The sequence below is a fragment of the Pavona decussata genome, unplaced genomic scaffold (assembly GCF_977016875.1).
Source record: "Pavona decussata unplaced genomic scaffold, jaPavDecu1.1 SCAFFOLD_215, whole genome shotgun sequence".
Lineage (NCBI taxonomy): Eukaryota > Metazoa > Cnidaria > Anthozoa > Scleractinia > Agariciidae > Pavona > Pavona decussata.
This window is the reverse complement of record NW_028145620.1, coordinates 2,772,501-2,786,548: the sequence shown is the minus strand read 5'-3', so window position 1 is coordinate 2,786,548 and position 14,048 is coordinate 2,772,501. Positions and strand designations below refer to the sequence as shown.

At 37.6% G+C, this 14,048-nt stretch overlaps 1 protein-coding gene across 1 annotated transcript in view; it reads right to left on the bottom strand.

Annotated features, from left to right (window-relative positions):
* Nucleotides 1-3,892: 3,892 nt before the first annotated feature.
* Nucleotides 3,893-14,048, bottom strand: part of LOC146460023 (E3 ubiquitin-protein ligase arih1-like) — an 18,334-nt gene continuing 8,178 nt past the window's right edge. Inside the window, exons 4-18 of the mRNA XM_085088833.1 lie at nucleotides 13,257-13,328; nucleotides 12,699-12,791; nucleotides 12,562-12,617; nucleotides 12,119-12,185; nucleotides 11,563-11,669; nucleotides 10,537-10,579; nucleotides 9,821-9,892; nucleotides 9,390-9,467; nucleotides 8,643-8,695; nucleotides 7,638-7,695; nucleotides 7,336-7,419; nucleotides 7,014-7,076; nucleotides 6,809-6,922; nucleotides 5,627-5,739; nucleotides 3,893-4,890 (exon numbers count right to left, since the gene is read on the bottom strand). Coding sequence (XP_084944959.1) covers nucleotides 4,803-4,890; nucleotides 5,627-5,739; nucleotides 6,809-6,922; nucleotides 7,014-7,076; nucleotides 7,336-7,419; nucleotides 7,638-7,695; nucleotides 8,643-8,695; nucleotides 9,390-9,467; nucleotides 9,821-9,892; nucleotides 10,537-10,579; nucleotides 11,563-11,669; nucleotides 12,119-12,185; nucleotides 12,562-12,617; nucleotides 12,699-12,791; nucleotides 13,257-13,328 — 1,161 coding nt within the window. The 3' untranslated portion in view covers nucleotides 3,893-4,802. The remainder of the gene's footprint in view (nucleotides 4,891-5,626; nucleotides 5,740-6,808; nucleotides 6,923-7,013; nucleotides 7,077-7,335; nucleotides 7,420-7,637; nucleotides 7,696-8,642; nucleotides 8,696-9,389; nucleotides 9,468-9,820; nucleotides 9,893-10,536; nucleotides 10,580-11,562; nucleotides 11,670-12,118; nucleotides 12,186-12,561; nucleotides 12,618-12,698; nucleotides 12,792-13,256; nucleotides 13,329-14,048) is intronic.

Genomic DNA, 14,048 nt, shown 5'->3' with positions numbered 1-14,048 from the left:
TACATTCACAAATAGAACTAATCGAACGACGACTGAGACAATGCCGACAACTGAAACTCAGTTTGATACAATAGTTATACATTTTTTGAGCCGTTTTGTAATCAACTACATCCCACTGTTTGACAATGCGTTTGAAATGAAACGTAAATCAAGTGAAGAACATAAAACAGCAATATTTAGTACTTCAGTGGATGATTGTGCCACATCACAAAACTTAAAATGAGTGTATTTCAGTTTATTTTGACGAGCCATTGCAAAATTGTGGCGTATTTGAAAGTACCTGTAGCAATTTATGCGTATGAAGTAAAAACCCACGTATAAGGACCTAATGATTTAAGAACCTACAGGCTGAAATTGGGCATTTTAATACCCATATATATAAGCCGAGAACCTATTTAGCCTGGCAAAGAAAAATAGGTTCTTATACAAAAAAAACCCCACTCTTATTGTAAGGCCAAAATACTGGATTTTGTTAGAAATTGTGAAATTTCTGACTGAAATATACCATGAAAATTATTTGTTTAATACAGTATGTAGTACAATGAAGAAACTTCAGAATTGAAAATCTTTTAAATACAGAGTATAGAATATGTAGTACTGTATAAACTTATACTGGTGTAGTCTTGGGACTTGAATCTGTATAGTGCCCTGACTTTTTGTATCACTATGACAAATCCTACAAATAAGAACCTACTAAGAACCTAATCAGCCTGACTTCGGAAAAACTACCCCAAAATATAAGAACCCATTCAGCCTGAACCCAAAAATTCTAGGTTCTTATACGTGGGTTTTTACTGTATTGTACTGAGTTGCTTAGTTTTTCTCAGTCAGGAAACTTTGCTCCCGATTCATTTAGTATGATGTTATTTTAAACTGAATATCTCTACAATATGTTTTACAGGAACCATTCTACAATCCTATTAAGAAGGGAATCGCTTTACCTGGTTTCCCTTTGTGATAAATTAGGAAAGAATAAAAAAAAAAAAAATACTCTGATTTATACTGACTTTTGTTGGATCGTTTCAGCTGTGGGTTAATTTTACAATCTTTCATAACCAGTCTCGAATGGTACATATCTTCAAAAAATCTAATCCGTTTGAGGTATTTTATGGGAAAAAATCATTCGTACCTTTGTCTTCAAATTCCTTCAAATAGGAAACATTTTTCTCCCATACAAAACCCTCTATTTTCGTTCTTACGTAACGGTTACCGTGACGCTCAAATCACTGTACGCGATTGTAGCATTATACAGGTCAACTGAACGCTTGTAGCTATATATAGAGCATGGTTGACCTGTGATTACCGTACAATGGAACGAACGTGGAACCTCGATTTAACGAACCCCTATTTTATGAGGTCCTCGGTATAAAGAACGATATTCTTCAGGTCGGCAAAAGTTACAGGTAAAATGTATGGAATAGAACCTCGATATAACGAAAATAATCCCAAAGGTAAAATCTACCCCGATATCACGAACAAATCAGTTCTCAACACGCGACAGAAGATGAATGCGGAACTGAGCGATGAAAATTATTTGATCTTGTAACAGGAGAGCAACTTGTCAGTCAACAACTCATTACTGATATACCATGTGTGCATGCTAGCATGCTATATATATCAAACACCGTTACAAAACCATTATTTAACTGTAACTTGATATGACGAACGTTTTGGTTGTTTACTAGCCTCCCACGCAGTCGTTTTTAGGGGACTCGAATTACCTCCTCCCCACATACGAGTCCCCTAAAAACGACTGCGTGGGAGGCTAGTTGTTTACCCGCAAATTCGTTACAACGAGGTTTTCGATATAACGAACCCTTGATATAATAAACTGTGAGCAGTCTATCTTTTGCTCGAAAATTCGCAGGGAAGAAGGCAAAATAATGAAAATGAGCGAGCGCGACATTCGAAACGCACGCGCGAGCGGCGAAGCCGCGAGTACTTCGCTCCTCGCGCGCGCGACTCGAATAACGTGCTCACTCGCGCGCTCGCTCAGTGTTTTTCCTCGCAGATTTTCGGGCAAAAAGTAAGACTGCTCGCAGTGTACTGATATAACGAACCAATTTCGCTAGTCCCTTGGCACTTCGTTAAATTGAGGTTCCACTGTAAGTGATTCTCATGCCTGAGGCTGAAATCTCTTGACAACCGCTTCGGAGGGGTCCAGTGGGTGGAGGAGCAACATGTCACGGTACTTTCCAAATACAACCTCGTTCCGAGGGCTTTTTCGCCTTTTTGTTTCTAAATAGTGGTCCGAAACAGAATTGAAAAACGTTTTGCTACTGGGAACAATCCGCTGCACAAGGGCACCAGCATACGTTTAAACCTTCGCACCATACTCGGTTTGCTTGTTCTTGAAGAGGCTCACTTATTAAAATTCAGCTTGACAATGAGGCCACACAAACAAAGGAAACTAAATAATTAAGTTTATCTGGTTTATTCATAATTTCTTCAGTTTATGTCCTCCAGACCTGTGGACCTCGATATCAAGTTGAATTTAATTATTTCCAAAGGAGCCTCTTAAACGTTTCGACGTTGCCACGGGACATTGCACAGTGTAGATGGCGAACAAGACTACTGCTACTCTCAATCACGGGGGGCGAAATCTTAAAAGGTAAAATATAAGGAATGTATGGGATTGTATTGCGAGTTGGATAAAATCGTAAAAATGTATAAAAACAGGCATTAAAGTGCACATACTTTATGAAATGATGTCTCCGTGTTGCTTTTATTTTCTGATTGTTTCATGCCTTTTAACAGCATTTTAACAAGTTTTAATGTTCTGGTAGAAGACAAACCAAGACTAGTCCGTGCTGTGGTGTCCACAGCTAGAGGGAACTTAAATTTTTCACCTCAGCTACGACATGATTTAAATTGCTCAATTAGGAATGTATCTCAGCTTTACCCCACACAGCCCTAGACAGTGCTAGACAACCTTACATAAACGTAACAGACTCAAGAAATTAACGCACCACGTTAAAGAGAAGATGAATGGAGCTCATGACAACTCATTGATGATCTCTTGCAAATGGACACAACTGGTGACAACTCTCCTCAGCCTACGGTCACCATAGGCAATAGATTCCGGTCTTACATTAGATCCCAGAGAGAGGATCAAATCAGTATACCAGAACTAAAGGATGGGGACCAGGAGGCGGACAGTGGGAGAAAGGCTGAAACCCTATATAGGCAATATGAATCTTTATTATATCTCTCAGTTAGGTACGCGCGTTGTGTTTGGTCAATTTAGCGCGCCGTATTTCACTGTACGGCCCGCTAACTTTGAAAGTTGTTCTTTTCCCGCGCGTCCGATTAACCTCAGAGATATAATAAATATCTTACTAACCTCGTTTTCTCGGTCCGTACTGTAAGTTACGGTACGGACCTCGAACTTGGTTAGCAAGAGGTATTTATTCACAGAAGAAGGTATTTGCAAACCTTTACCATCCTTATCACAACAGCAGACAGTGGCCATGGATGAGCTGCACTATTGGCGAGCCTCCCAATTACCAATGAAGATGTAGAAATAGGACTACATAAACCTAGACAGCCCTAGAGTTACACATCTCCACAGATGATGCTACATCACCCTACAGTGTTCTATACATCCACAAGTAGCGCTACACAGTTGTACAGAGGTCTATTGGGTTATGTTCACCCAGGCACCGGCACAAAACTGTAGCCTATTCAGACTACAGTGCGCAATTTAGAATGTTTTGTAACACTCGGAGCCTAGGACTTTGTAAGGGGACACTTAAACTGCGCATTTTAATAACGTTCAAAGGCATGTGTACTCGCAAAAGCTCAGGCATCATGTCATTCGGGGGGCTTATTAGAGCAGGGGGAGGTGGGGGCTGATTTCACACATGCACAGAAAAGAAAACAGTGAGAGAAATGACAACAATTTAGTTATCGAGTTTATTTACAAGCAACAGCGGTTCCAAAGTAGGTTAAAAGAAATAGGAAAACATACATCATTTAGTCAAATTTGTTCACTTTAGACACAAGGAGACAAAGATGAAGCGCTAAACCAATCACGTGTCACCGAGCGCCTTCCGTTCATTGAGGTTGTTTTTTGATACTCCACCTGGCACCAACACAACACCGGGTTAGAAGTTTAATCTAATGGACATATAAAACAGCAAATGTCCTGCTCATTGTCGATTCTTAATTTGTACTACCTTATATTTTGAAGTACTTTTTGCTGCAAATTTAAAAACTGCTGAAATGACGCATTTACCAAAGCGTAAATGCCTGTTTGCTTTCGCGGAACATGTTAAAGCTACCAAAACAAAACCATCTCCAAAAGGACGATTTAATTACATAATCACACCGTCTTAAATATTCCCCAACAAAAACTGCAAACTAACACGTCAAAACCTCAAAACCGTTGGGGCGAAGCGAGCTGTTCTCTGTACTCCATCGGAATAGTAGAACTACTGGTTGTTCGTTTGTGTTTTAAATGTTTCATTGTTAACTTCAAGCCTTTTCACGGTGTTGTCCCTGTCAGTTAAGCGCACGCCATTTCGCTGCTTGTTACTTCAACTTCGACTCGAGCAGGTTAGGTAACTACAGGTGTTTCGTCTGGCTTGGACGCACGCCATGAATACAAATTACACCGGTTGTATCAAACACGAGGGAGAGATCTGTCGATTTATGTACATTTCTAAGTAATTTTCTATGTAATAAGATTTGCAAATGCGAACTTCAATTTAAACTACACATGAGTAAGCAATCTGATCCAGATGAGTCCTTTGTATATCCTAGTGTTACATTATTTCTCTTTAATCTTTAAGAATCTGACTTCAGTCGTAAACCATGTATTCCCAAATGTCTGTTTCATATCCCTCGTATACGTGGTCTAAAAGGGCTTTTCGCCTTGCTTCGCAGTATCTGAGGAAAAAGAAATCAATCAATCAATCAATCAATCAATCAATCAATCAATCAATCAATCAAGCAATCAATCAATCAATCAATCAATCAATCAATCAATCAATCAATCAATCAATCAATCAATCAATCAATCAATCAATCAATCAATCAATCAATCAATCAATCAATCAATCAATGCGGTTAGAGGTGATCTATCTATACTACAACGGGTCATTGTTCCTGCTGGTTTCATTTCTTGCACAGATTAATTTGCCAACGCCCGATAGCTCAAAATTCAAAGCATTGCCCTCAACCAACGCAGTGTACTTGTTAAGAAACAAGGAACAAGATGAAAACGTCACATTCTGGGTTTGTGAATGGTGGGCTGCAGTCCATTTTGTCAGCTCATGTTTCTTCAGGGGTTCACTTGCTGTCACTATGGTGATCATGATTGACAGCAGTGTAAATTACAAATGTTAGTGGGGTTTTAACTTCAGAGATTGCACGTCATTGAAAAGCATAGTAAACAAGAATAACTTTTGATGAAACACCAGCATGCCAGCCAATCTGGAACGAAAGGTGGAGAAGCGACTGCTGCTTTCAATTTAACAGCCAACGTTCTGTTATTACCAGAGCAAAATGTACCGTATGTAGAATAGAAAGGACCTCCAAGGGTCAGTCACTTCTGCCCAGAAAATTAAGGGAAAACATAACGAACGATTTGGACGATTAAAAGATTAGTAACTTATTACAGTACCTGTATTTATCTTGAACCTTTTGTTTTATATCTGATAAACACTCCGACGTTATGTCGCGCTCAAGGTACTCTGACAAGGTTTCTGTGGCCATTTCGAGATCTTTTTGATTTTCCTGTAGAGTAAAATAGATACAAAGAAATGAAAAATCCTAGGATACAAGGGTGCCACTGATTTTGAAGATGTTTCTCGGAAAGCTGAGGGGGATGGGGGGGGGGGGGGGGTGTTTACCGAGGGACCCCGTTTAAAAGTGATCTGCTCGGTAGTAGGTGATTTTGAAAGGCACCAGAACATCGTTTTTCTAATTCTAATTAGTAATATATAATCTGTAAAGAGCATAGCCCATCACCGCAGATGTGCAAATGTGCAGGTGCAAGTGTTTAACTATAATATTACCAGAACAAATGTTAAAAAATGTCCAGGGTCAGCGTCATTCAGACATGGTGCATAACGGCCCTTTTAAAGACCTCTATTGATTGCTCTTCAAGGATATGGTTTGGTAGTGAGTTCCAGTCTCTAATAGTCTGCGCAAGAAAACTGTGTTTATACTTGTTTGCTTCGATAAATTTCTTAGGATGGAATTGTCTGGTACCCTGTCGCTTCTTTTGTATTATGTAGGATGGAATTTGCATTGCTGACTGGCCAGAAACCACTTTAAACATCATTGTAAGTCGTGTCACCTTCCTTCTTTTCTCGAGTTGTGGCCATTTCAAATCATTCAAAACTTTCGTGACAGTTCCAGGAGTTGTGCTGTTTTTGAATGTGCGGGTCCCAAGCACAACATGCATACTCAAGCTGCGGTCTAACTAGAGCGAGAAAGGTTTGCTCTTTTACATTTTCTGGGCACTTATTTAGGTTTTTCCTTCGTTTTGTTAGAGTAGCTCCTCTTTATTTTAATTCCTATGCGCCAACAAGACGTCTCCTTGTGCAAGGGTTAGCACTGTCGAAAAAGGTACTACAGTAGTTGCCACCGTGAACATTTCAAAGTGATCACATGGCCAAACGGTATCTCTACTCTCAAAATGTATAGCGATCCTCCCCTTTCCCAAACACACCCTATCACCTGTTGTGACGGCACCTTGTTCCTCTCAAACGTTGATGTATTATTTTACATGAAATAGCTGGAGTGTGTCTTAAGTCCAAAGTTTCGGGAAGCAGGAAATAACTGATATAAAATGATTTACCTCAAAGATGACAGACTGGTTATTTTTCTTGAGATAGAAAGCAAAGACATAAGTGTATTTAAGTGTGTTTCTGCATAAACACAGTACATCCACTGCTTTTCGGAGAAACTGAACCTGAAAGAAAGAGAAGTAAACATTGCTAGCTTAAATTATGTTCTTCATCAGAGGAGTAAAAGAATTCCGAAAATCTGTTGGAATTACAAACCTCAATCCACGACATGTTGTGTTGCTGCATCTCTTCCATCTTCTGCTTGACTTGAGCGTATAACTAAAGAATGAAACAATGTTAACAGACCAGCCACTGTCAAACGGTGTGCATGTTGAGAACTTTTGAGGTTTCCTTCTTGTTCTATTCTCTCGCAATCTCGAGTTACTTGTTTTACATTTGCAATTGGCAAAAAAAAAACTACTGAATGTTTTCAATTCAAAAGTTCGGGTTACAGGGACTATTGACAATCAAATTCACTTTTAAAGTGGACTGGAGTCCTCATCTTCGCGAGGATATGAACAAGAGTCCAGCATCTCACCTTGGTTTCAAACTTGGCACTCTGTGCATGGTTCATGTACCGATTACAGTAGAACAAATAACGCTCCAAGGCTTGCCGGGATTTCTGAAAAATAATTTCAAAATAATCTTAACTTTGCTATAATTTGAATTTGTTTCGAATGTTTCTCAAGGAGGCTACTGCATGGGTAAAAAAGGGCTTTAGATCATCTGATAGCATTTTGTCAAACATAATTGCCTCTTGACAAGCTCTTTAAGTAGCACAACAAACCAAAGCCCAGTATGTGTCATTACAACTGACTTCTCTTAAAACTGAGAACTTACAGCTTGGGCATCTCTGGCTGCCTGGGCATCTTTTTCATCATAACGATTACAGCTGTACCTGAATAAAACAGCAAAAAGCTGATCTGAGTTTTTATCACAACATCTCAATGCGATGCAAAGTGTTACCAAACCTTCCACAGCAGCCGCCAACAGAAAACCTTCAATGACTCTTTCTGTAAGTGCCTAGGACACTTATTTCAAATTTTGTACATTGCTATTTCCCAAATTAATTGTCCTTGTAAATTTAACCTTTTCCAGCCTCATGCAGCATTTCCAACTACATTTCATAAAAACTTGTAGATTAAAACCAGCAAGCTGAAATTTGGCAAATTAAGCCCCCACTTCTGCTTGACAAATAAAGCAGGTTCGTATTTGGAAAACTTAGAAAAACCAAGTAGACACATGTGTTTTGAATGTCCACAATAGGAAGTGTATGGGTAATTAACACTGTTGTAGAACTGTGGAATTTTAAAGGCTATAACCTGTCCCCAAGCACAAGAATAAGACACTTGTGAGTTATGATACAAATTTTAGTTTTTTGTCCAACCTTGGACTAATTTAATTGTCAATTGGGCCTGAAGAACAACAGTTTACTTTGTAAAATGGCATTAAGCTTACAGTTGTGTTAAATTACTTTTATGGCCAGCAGCATTTCCCGTAAAATTAAGCTAAAAATCTATTTAAAAAGCTAAACAGTCTTATTTCTTGCTGGACACCAAATTTATAAGAATCATTTCAGCCTGCCTTGGAAAACTAGGGGTCCTTATATTTGGGTTTTTACCGCCTTAGTATAACCACTGACCAATCTATTTGGCAAACAATGTTTTGTCTTTTTGGCAATTTTCTGTAAATTATGCCAAGGTGCTTAAAACACTGATTACATCATTCCTGCATACTTCCAGCAAATGTTTTCTTTGATTGGTTACAGCAATAACTTTGCACATGCATCAATGAAAGCAAACACAAATACTATTGTGATACTTTTAGTATTAAAAACACACTTACCAACTTGATCCATGTGGCTCCCAGGGTCCAAGGCACATCCAGCAGAAGTCAGCCTTTATGGTGAAATAATGAAAGCAGAACGTCAGTAGCAACAAAAACAACAGCATTGATGTATGCCAGCATGGTTTGTGAACAGATATTACTGCACAAGATCTGACCTCATGATGCATACTAGTGACTAGAAATATTTTATTCAAAAATACAGCAAGAAAAAGGAAGCAAAATTTCAAAGAGACTGGCCTGCAGGTAGCGAGAGCTAATCTAGGTGGGCCAGACTAACAACTATTAAAGAAACTATTAAGTAGAAACATTCCTTGCCAATTCTACTTTTGCCTTTGACCAATAGCTCAGTATACAATGGTTTACTAAAATATTCCCACAAAACATCAAGAGATGGTGCACATCACAAATTTTAAGGCCAAGTCTCAAAAGACACCAATAGAGTGTGCGCACGATGGCCATGTTGGAGGACCCAAACAATAGAGTGATTTTCCTTTGGGAAATATGTTCTATTTTTACGCAAATATCTTCTATTGTTTTAGTCCTCCAACATGGCCGCCATGCAAACACTATATTGAAAAGTACTTTTGAAGACCCTGATTGCATTCAAGGACTTGCAAGACAACTCATCAAATTAAAGGTCTTTTAAAGATGTACAAATCATGGCAATAGGGACTGGAAAATAAAACGTATTTTAGTGGTTATAACCGGGCATATAATAATTTATTAGATACACACTTAATTTACCTTGCAGTTGTTGTTGCGACAAACCATGTGATTACAACCACCATTCTTTTCTATTGTCACGTGACACTTGGGGCACTCCTGTAATAATATGGATATTGTAAATGCCAGTTACAACACTATTGCTTTGGAAAAAAGAATGCTATTATTCAAAAACTCTCAAAAATTGAATGTATAAAGCATAAAGACTGGTAATAATCAAAGATTAGCGAGTGCGTTTGATGTCACCAGGCTCTCTCTCCTTTGCCAAGTTGGTGATGATGACATCCACCCCTGCAAAATCTGCAAGGGATGCCAAATATGCATCCCAAGAACCTTTCAATCAATCAACGTTGTTCCATACAATCTCAACCCCAATCTGTATAAGGAAGGCATTCTTTCTATGTTGAACACAATCAGAGTACAACTGCATATATTTTTACAGGGAAACAAACCTTTGTATTTGCTGATATCCAGTTGGACGTTTCACTGTCATCATTACACTTCTTTATCCATTTCTTGAGCCACTGAAAAACATATGAATTAATTATAAATTAGTTATACTTTAATAAATAAGCAAATAAATTTTTTTTTTAAAACAGGATGCAGTACATATAAGTACTGTAAATAACCACAATGTTTACAAATAAGTTCATCAAGAGATAATCTTATCACTTTGGGTGGTCACTAGTGACAAAATTATAGGGGGGTGGGATCCTGGCCGCAGCAAAAATGAAACTGAGTAACTTTTTTAATATTTAAGTAAACGCACTGAAACTTCAGGACTTTTTCAGAAATTTACCCGGGAAAAATTTGATCTGGTTGATTAGTGTTCATTGCCTTTGATACTACCATGGCAACTAATTTTTGACACTTAGACAATCTAACTGTCATAGCTTTTATACTTGTGAAGTAATGGAAGGGAGGGGGGGACTTCCCCAGAAGACAAAAAAAAAAACAAAACAACAAAACAAAACAACAAACAAACAAACAAAAAAAAAAAAAACAGCCCAGTCAAGATAGGGTTAAACAATTATGTATATTTCCATCTAGACATGAATCAGTGCAAACTTGGGTTTTTGCAATTTGCTACCCCAGTCCAAACAATAATAAGTTATGAGCTGATTCCTGTTGAAGAAGAGCTAAAAAGACAAAACCAACAATGACTTACAGGGCATCTCACAGGCTCATGAACTGGCTCTCCACAGCCAAAGCTGCAGAAAAAGAAAACCAAAACAATGTAAAAACCTAGCGGTGTGAACAAGGTACATAGCATCTATAAGTCAAAGAACTATTGATATAATAATCCCAACATACACTGAGATCAGCCACACTTGCAGATGAGCTGCACACTTAAAGCTATTCCAAAGGTTGGAATTTGCTTTTGTTTTGGCACGTATTCCCTCCATTTAAATGAATCAATAGGGTATCTATATTTAACAGATTTCAATGAAATGTGGCTAAAATGTTTGTCATACCAAAGTAACATTAACATACCAATCTGTTATGCTTTTGCAAAATTCGAAATAGGTGTCCTGTGGCATCCTAGCGTATGAGACTCATTGAAAAATACTCCATTGTCAAACTTTACAATGGATTTTCTCAGGAACCAATGGGAATGTTGGAAAAAAACTGACACACTTGGTTAGCCCATTGTCTCCTGCGTTATATACTAGACCAGTCTGTTGGGATGCCTACATTAATGTGAGGGTTAGTAATTAAGTCAAAGCACAGACTGTCAGTTTTGCATTTCAGGACTTGTATTTGCCTACCAAAGCAAAAATGTGTGAAAGTAGCATTATTTTCAGATTCTACAGTTAATTAGCTTTCAGTGACATTAAAGGTTTCTAGGGTTTCTACAAAAACAGTGCACACACAATTTCTTTTTCTGAGAAACACCTGTGAAGGTTTGGAATAATCTAACTTTGAAGCCCACATTTTGGAAAAAGAGTTGAATCAGAAGTTTACTAAATTTATTAATGTGCTATTTTGAACCTAACATCTCACATTGTTGATTGTTTAAGGCAAAAAGGCAATGTCATGTGTCAGAGTGTGTGATAATTTTAAGCTCTCAGTGAAACATCATAAATAGCATATAATACACTTAATTAACTACATTTGCCTATGTGGGCTACCAATTGATTTTCTATGTCATATTTCTTTACAAGTATCTGTACATGAGCAGGTGAATACTCACCAAAAAGTGTAACCACAAAGGCATGTCACTGGCAAAGCATCATGGTAGTTAGCCTTGACAGCATTTTGACAGTCGGGTCCAGGACACCAACTCATCAATCGGTTACTCTATCAACAAGAACAACATATTTTATGATACTGCTAAATTCCAGTGCTCATCAAGTATGATTTATTTCTTCATTTTATAGCAACATTCTGTGCATTCAAAATGTTAACTTACTAACTCCTACACTGTCCAAAACAAGCCTAATTTAGATCATGGTCCTTTTAAAAGCAAAATTTTTCCTTTGTGTGAATACCACAAGGGAATATTATTTTCCACTCAGTTTGGCTATAATTCGTCATGATATTAAATTGCCATTTTTTCTTGGAAAAATCCTCAGTGGTAGACGGTGAGTTAAAACATCAGGACTGTAGTTAAGTTAAAAGAATAAGTTCAATTTAAAATAATTTTCCCTCCAGAGGTTCAATACTATTTCTTTTAGTTGGTGCAACATAATCAGGTTGAAACCCTTACTCAAGGAGAGAAATTCTTTGGCATTTTGTACTTTTCTTACCTCAACAAAGCTGTTAGCTATCAGATGGTGGTATCGTGCTTTCACTTTGACATCTTTTACAACTTGCCTGCAAAAAGAAAACACTACTAAGCATTGACACCACAATCCCTTTTTGACTGAACTTTTTATGTCAGTGATCTGTACTCTCATCTCTAGAGATGGCTAAGTTAAATTAGTTTTACTTTATATCTGCTTGTGAAAAAGTATGCAGCACAGCATTCAAAGTCGACACCTCTTTACGCAGCTGTCAGCACTCAGTGACAACTGCTTCTCTGTGAAAAATAAGAAGGTTATGACCATTCTAATTACATAATGTAACTTGAATGACATTAACCATTATGTACATTGATCTGTTTCAAACACACTGGTACATGCAACTAAAAACAGCTCAGTTAAGGTAGCATCATGAACTATAACGACAACCTACATGTAAAAATACTTACCCAACAAAAACTTCATCTACGAGGATGTCACACTTATGAGCAGGACAAGAAATGTTCTGACAAAAAGATAAATTAAAAATTAGAAAGAAGTATCGATGAAGAAACGAATGTTGAAGTACAAATAGGTTACTACTCACCTCGCCTACATGTTCATCCATAACTTTAGTGGTAATGTACTCCTTCCAGCATCTATGACAGAACCTATGACTGCATTCTAAACCAACAAAGGTCTGTAAAGGAACAAACATAATGGCTAGTAAGTAATTCTTAAGAACATTAGTTAGTGTACAGGAGGTTATGTCAATGAATTTCTGAATACACAACAGGGGAACTTTCATGCAGGAGTGTATAAGAAAGAAACTTAACTTGCACATGACATATTGTAGAGGATAAAGGATGAACAGCAGCTCGAGGATGGCGTGATTTCATTTCTGTTTGTGTGCCTGTGCTAAATTCAAGTGAGCCCAGACTGTTCCGAAAAAAGTTGAAGTAAGTCTAAGTCAAACATATTTGTTTTAAGAAGATCTGTGCACTTTTCTGACACTTTTACAGTTATTTCAGACTTGGGGCACAGACTGTGGGTACTAGTGAACCATCAGGTCACCTGGCTCATGTACATCAGGGGGCATTCACAACATCATCACTGTTCTGGGTAATACACCATTATAATAACTTATATAATTAGCAGTACTTACTGATACATGAGTGACACTCAAGCAGATTTCACAGTTTGCTTCTGTGGATGCTGAAGATGACCTTGTGTTAACCTAATTGACAAAGATGTAAATGTCATTGAAGCAATTCTGAAACACATTTCAAAATAGTCAAAGAAAGTAATGTGCTGATAATGCAACATTTAAGCAATTCATAATGCTCACTAGCAAAAATTCTTATGCAATATGTAATAATAATAATTATAATAATGATAATGATAATGATAATGATAAAAGACCAAATGGCCCTTCTTTAAAGTGCTACTATGATGAAATTCGTGTCTTTCTAATCTGAGCCATTTTAAAACATAAACAAGTAGTCTGTACATGAAGAATGCTGTTTACTATTTTCCAATATCTCTTTTTGTTCCAGAGATATTCAAGTTTTTAAAATATGCAAATTAGCCAAGTGATGACGTCACAAACTCAACAGAATTTTGGTCAAATATTATGAAAAAAGATATCTCAGCCAATTTGTATCAGAAATCCTTGATTCTTTGCAGTAACATTGCTCTAGGTGCGCTCCATAATATGAACTTATCAGTTTTGTTACCATGGCAACATACTGGGTTCCAGTCCTCCCTGATACTTAAGGCTTTGCTGGCCACCTTTGGCATTCTATTTTGATATTTGCCAATGGTGCCTCATCTGCATGATCCAGCAAGCGTATAAATATGTTAGGTCGAGTTCGTGGCCTTGTCAAATGTTTTTCAAGCTGAAAATCACTAAAATATTGAAATCAGGTTAGAGGGAACTGGAAAAGAGTGAGTTGCC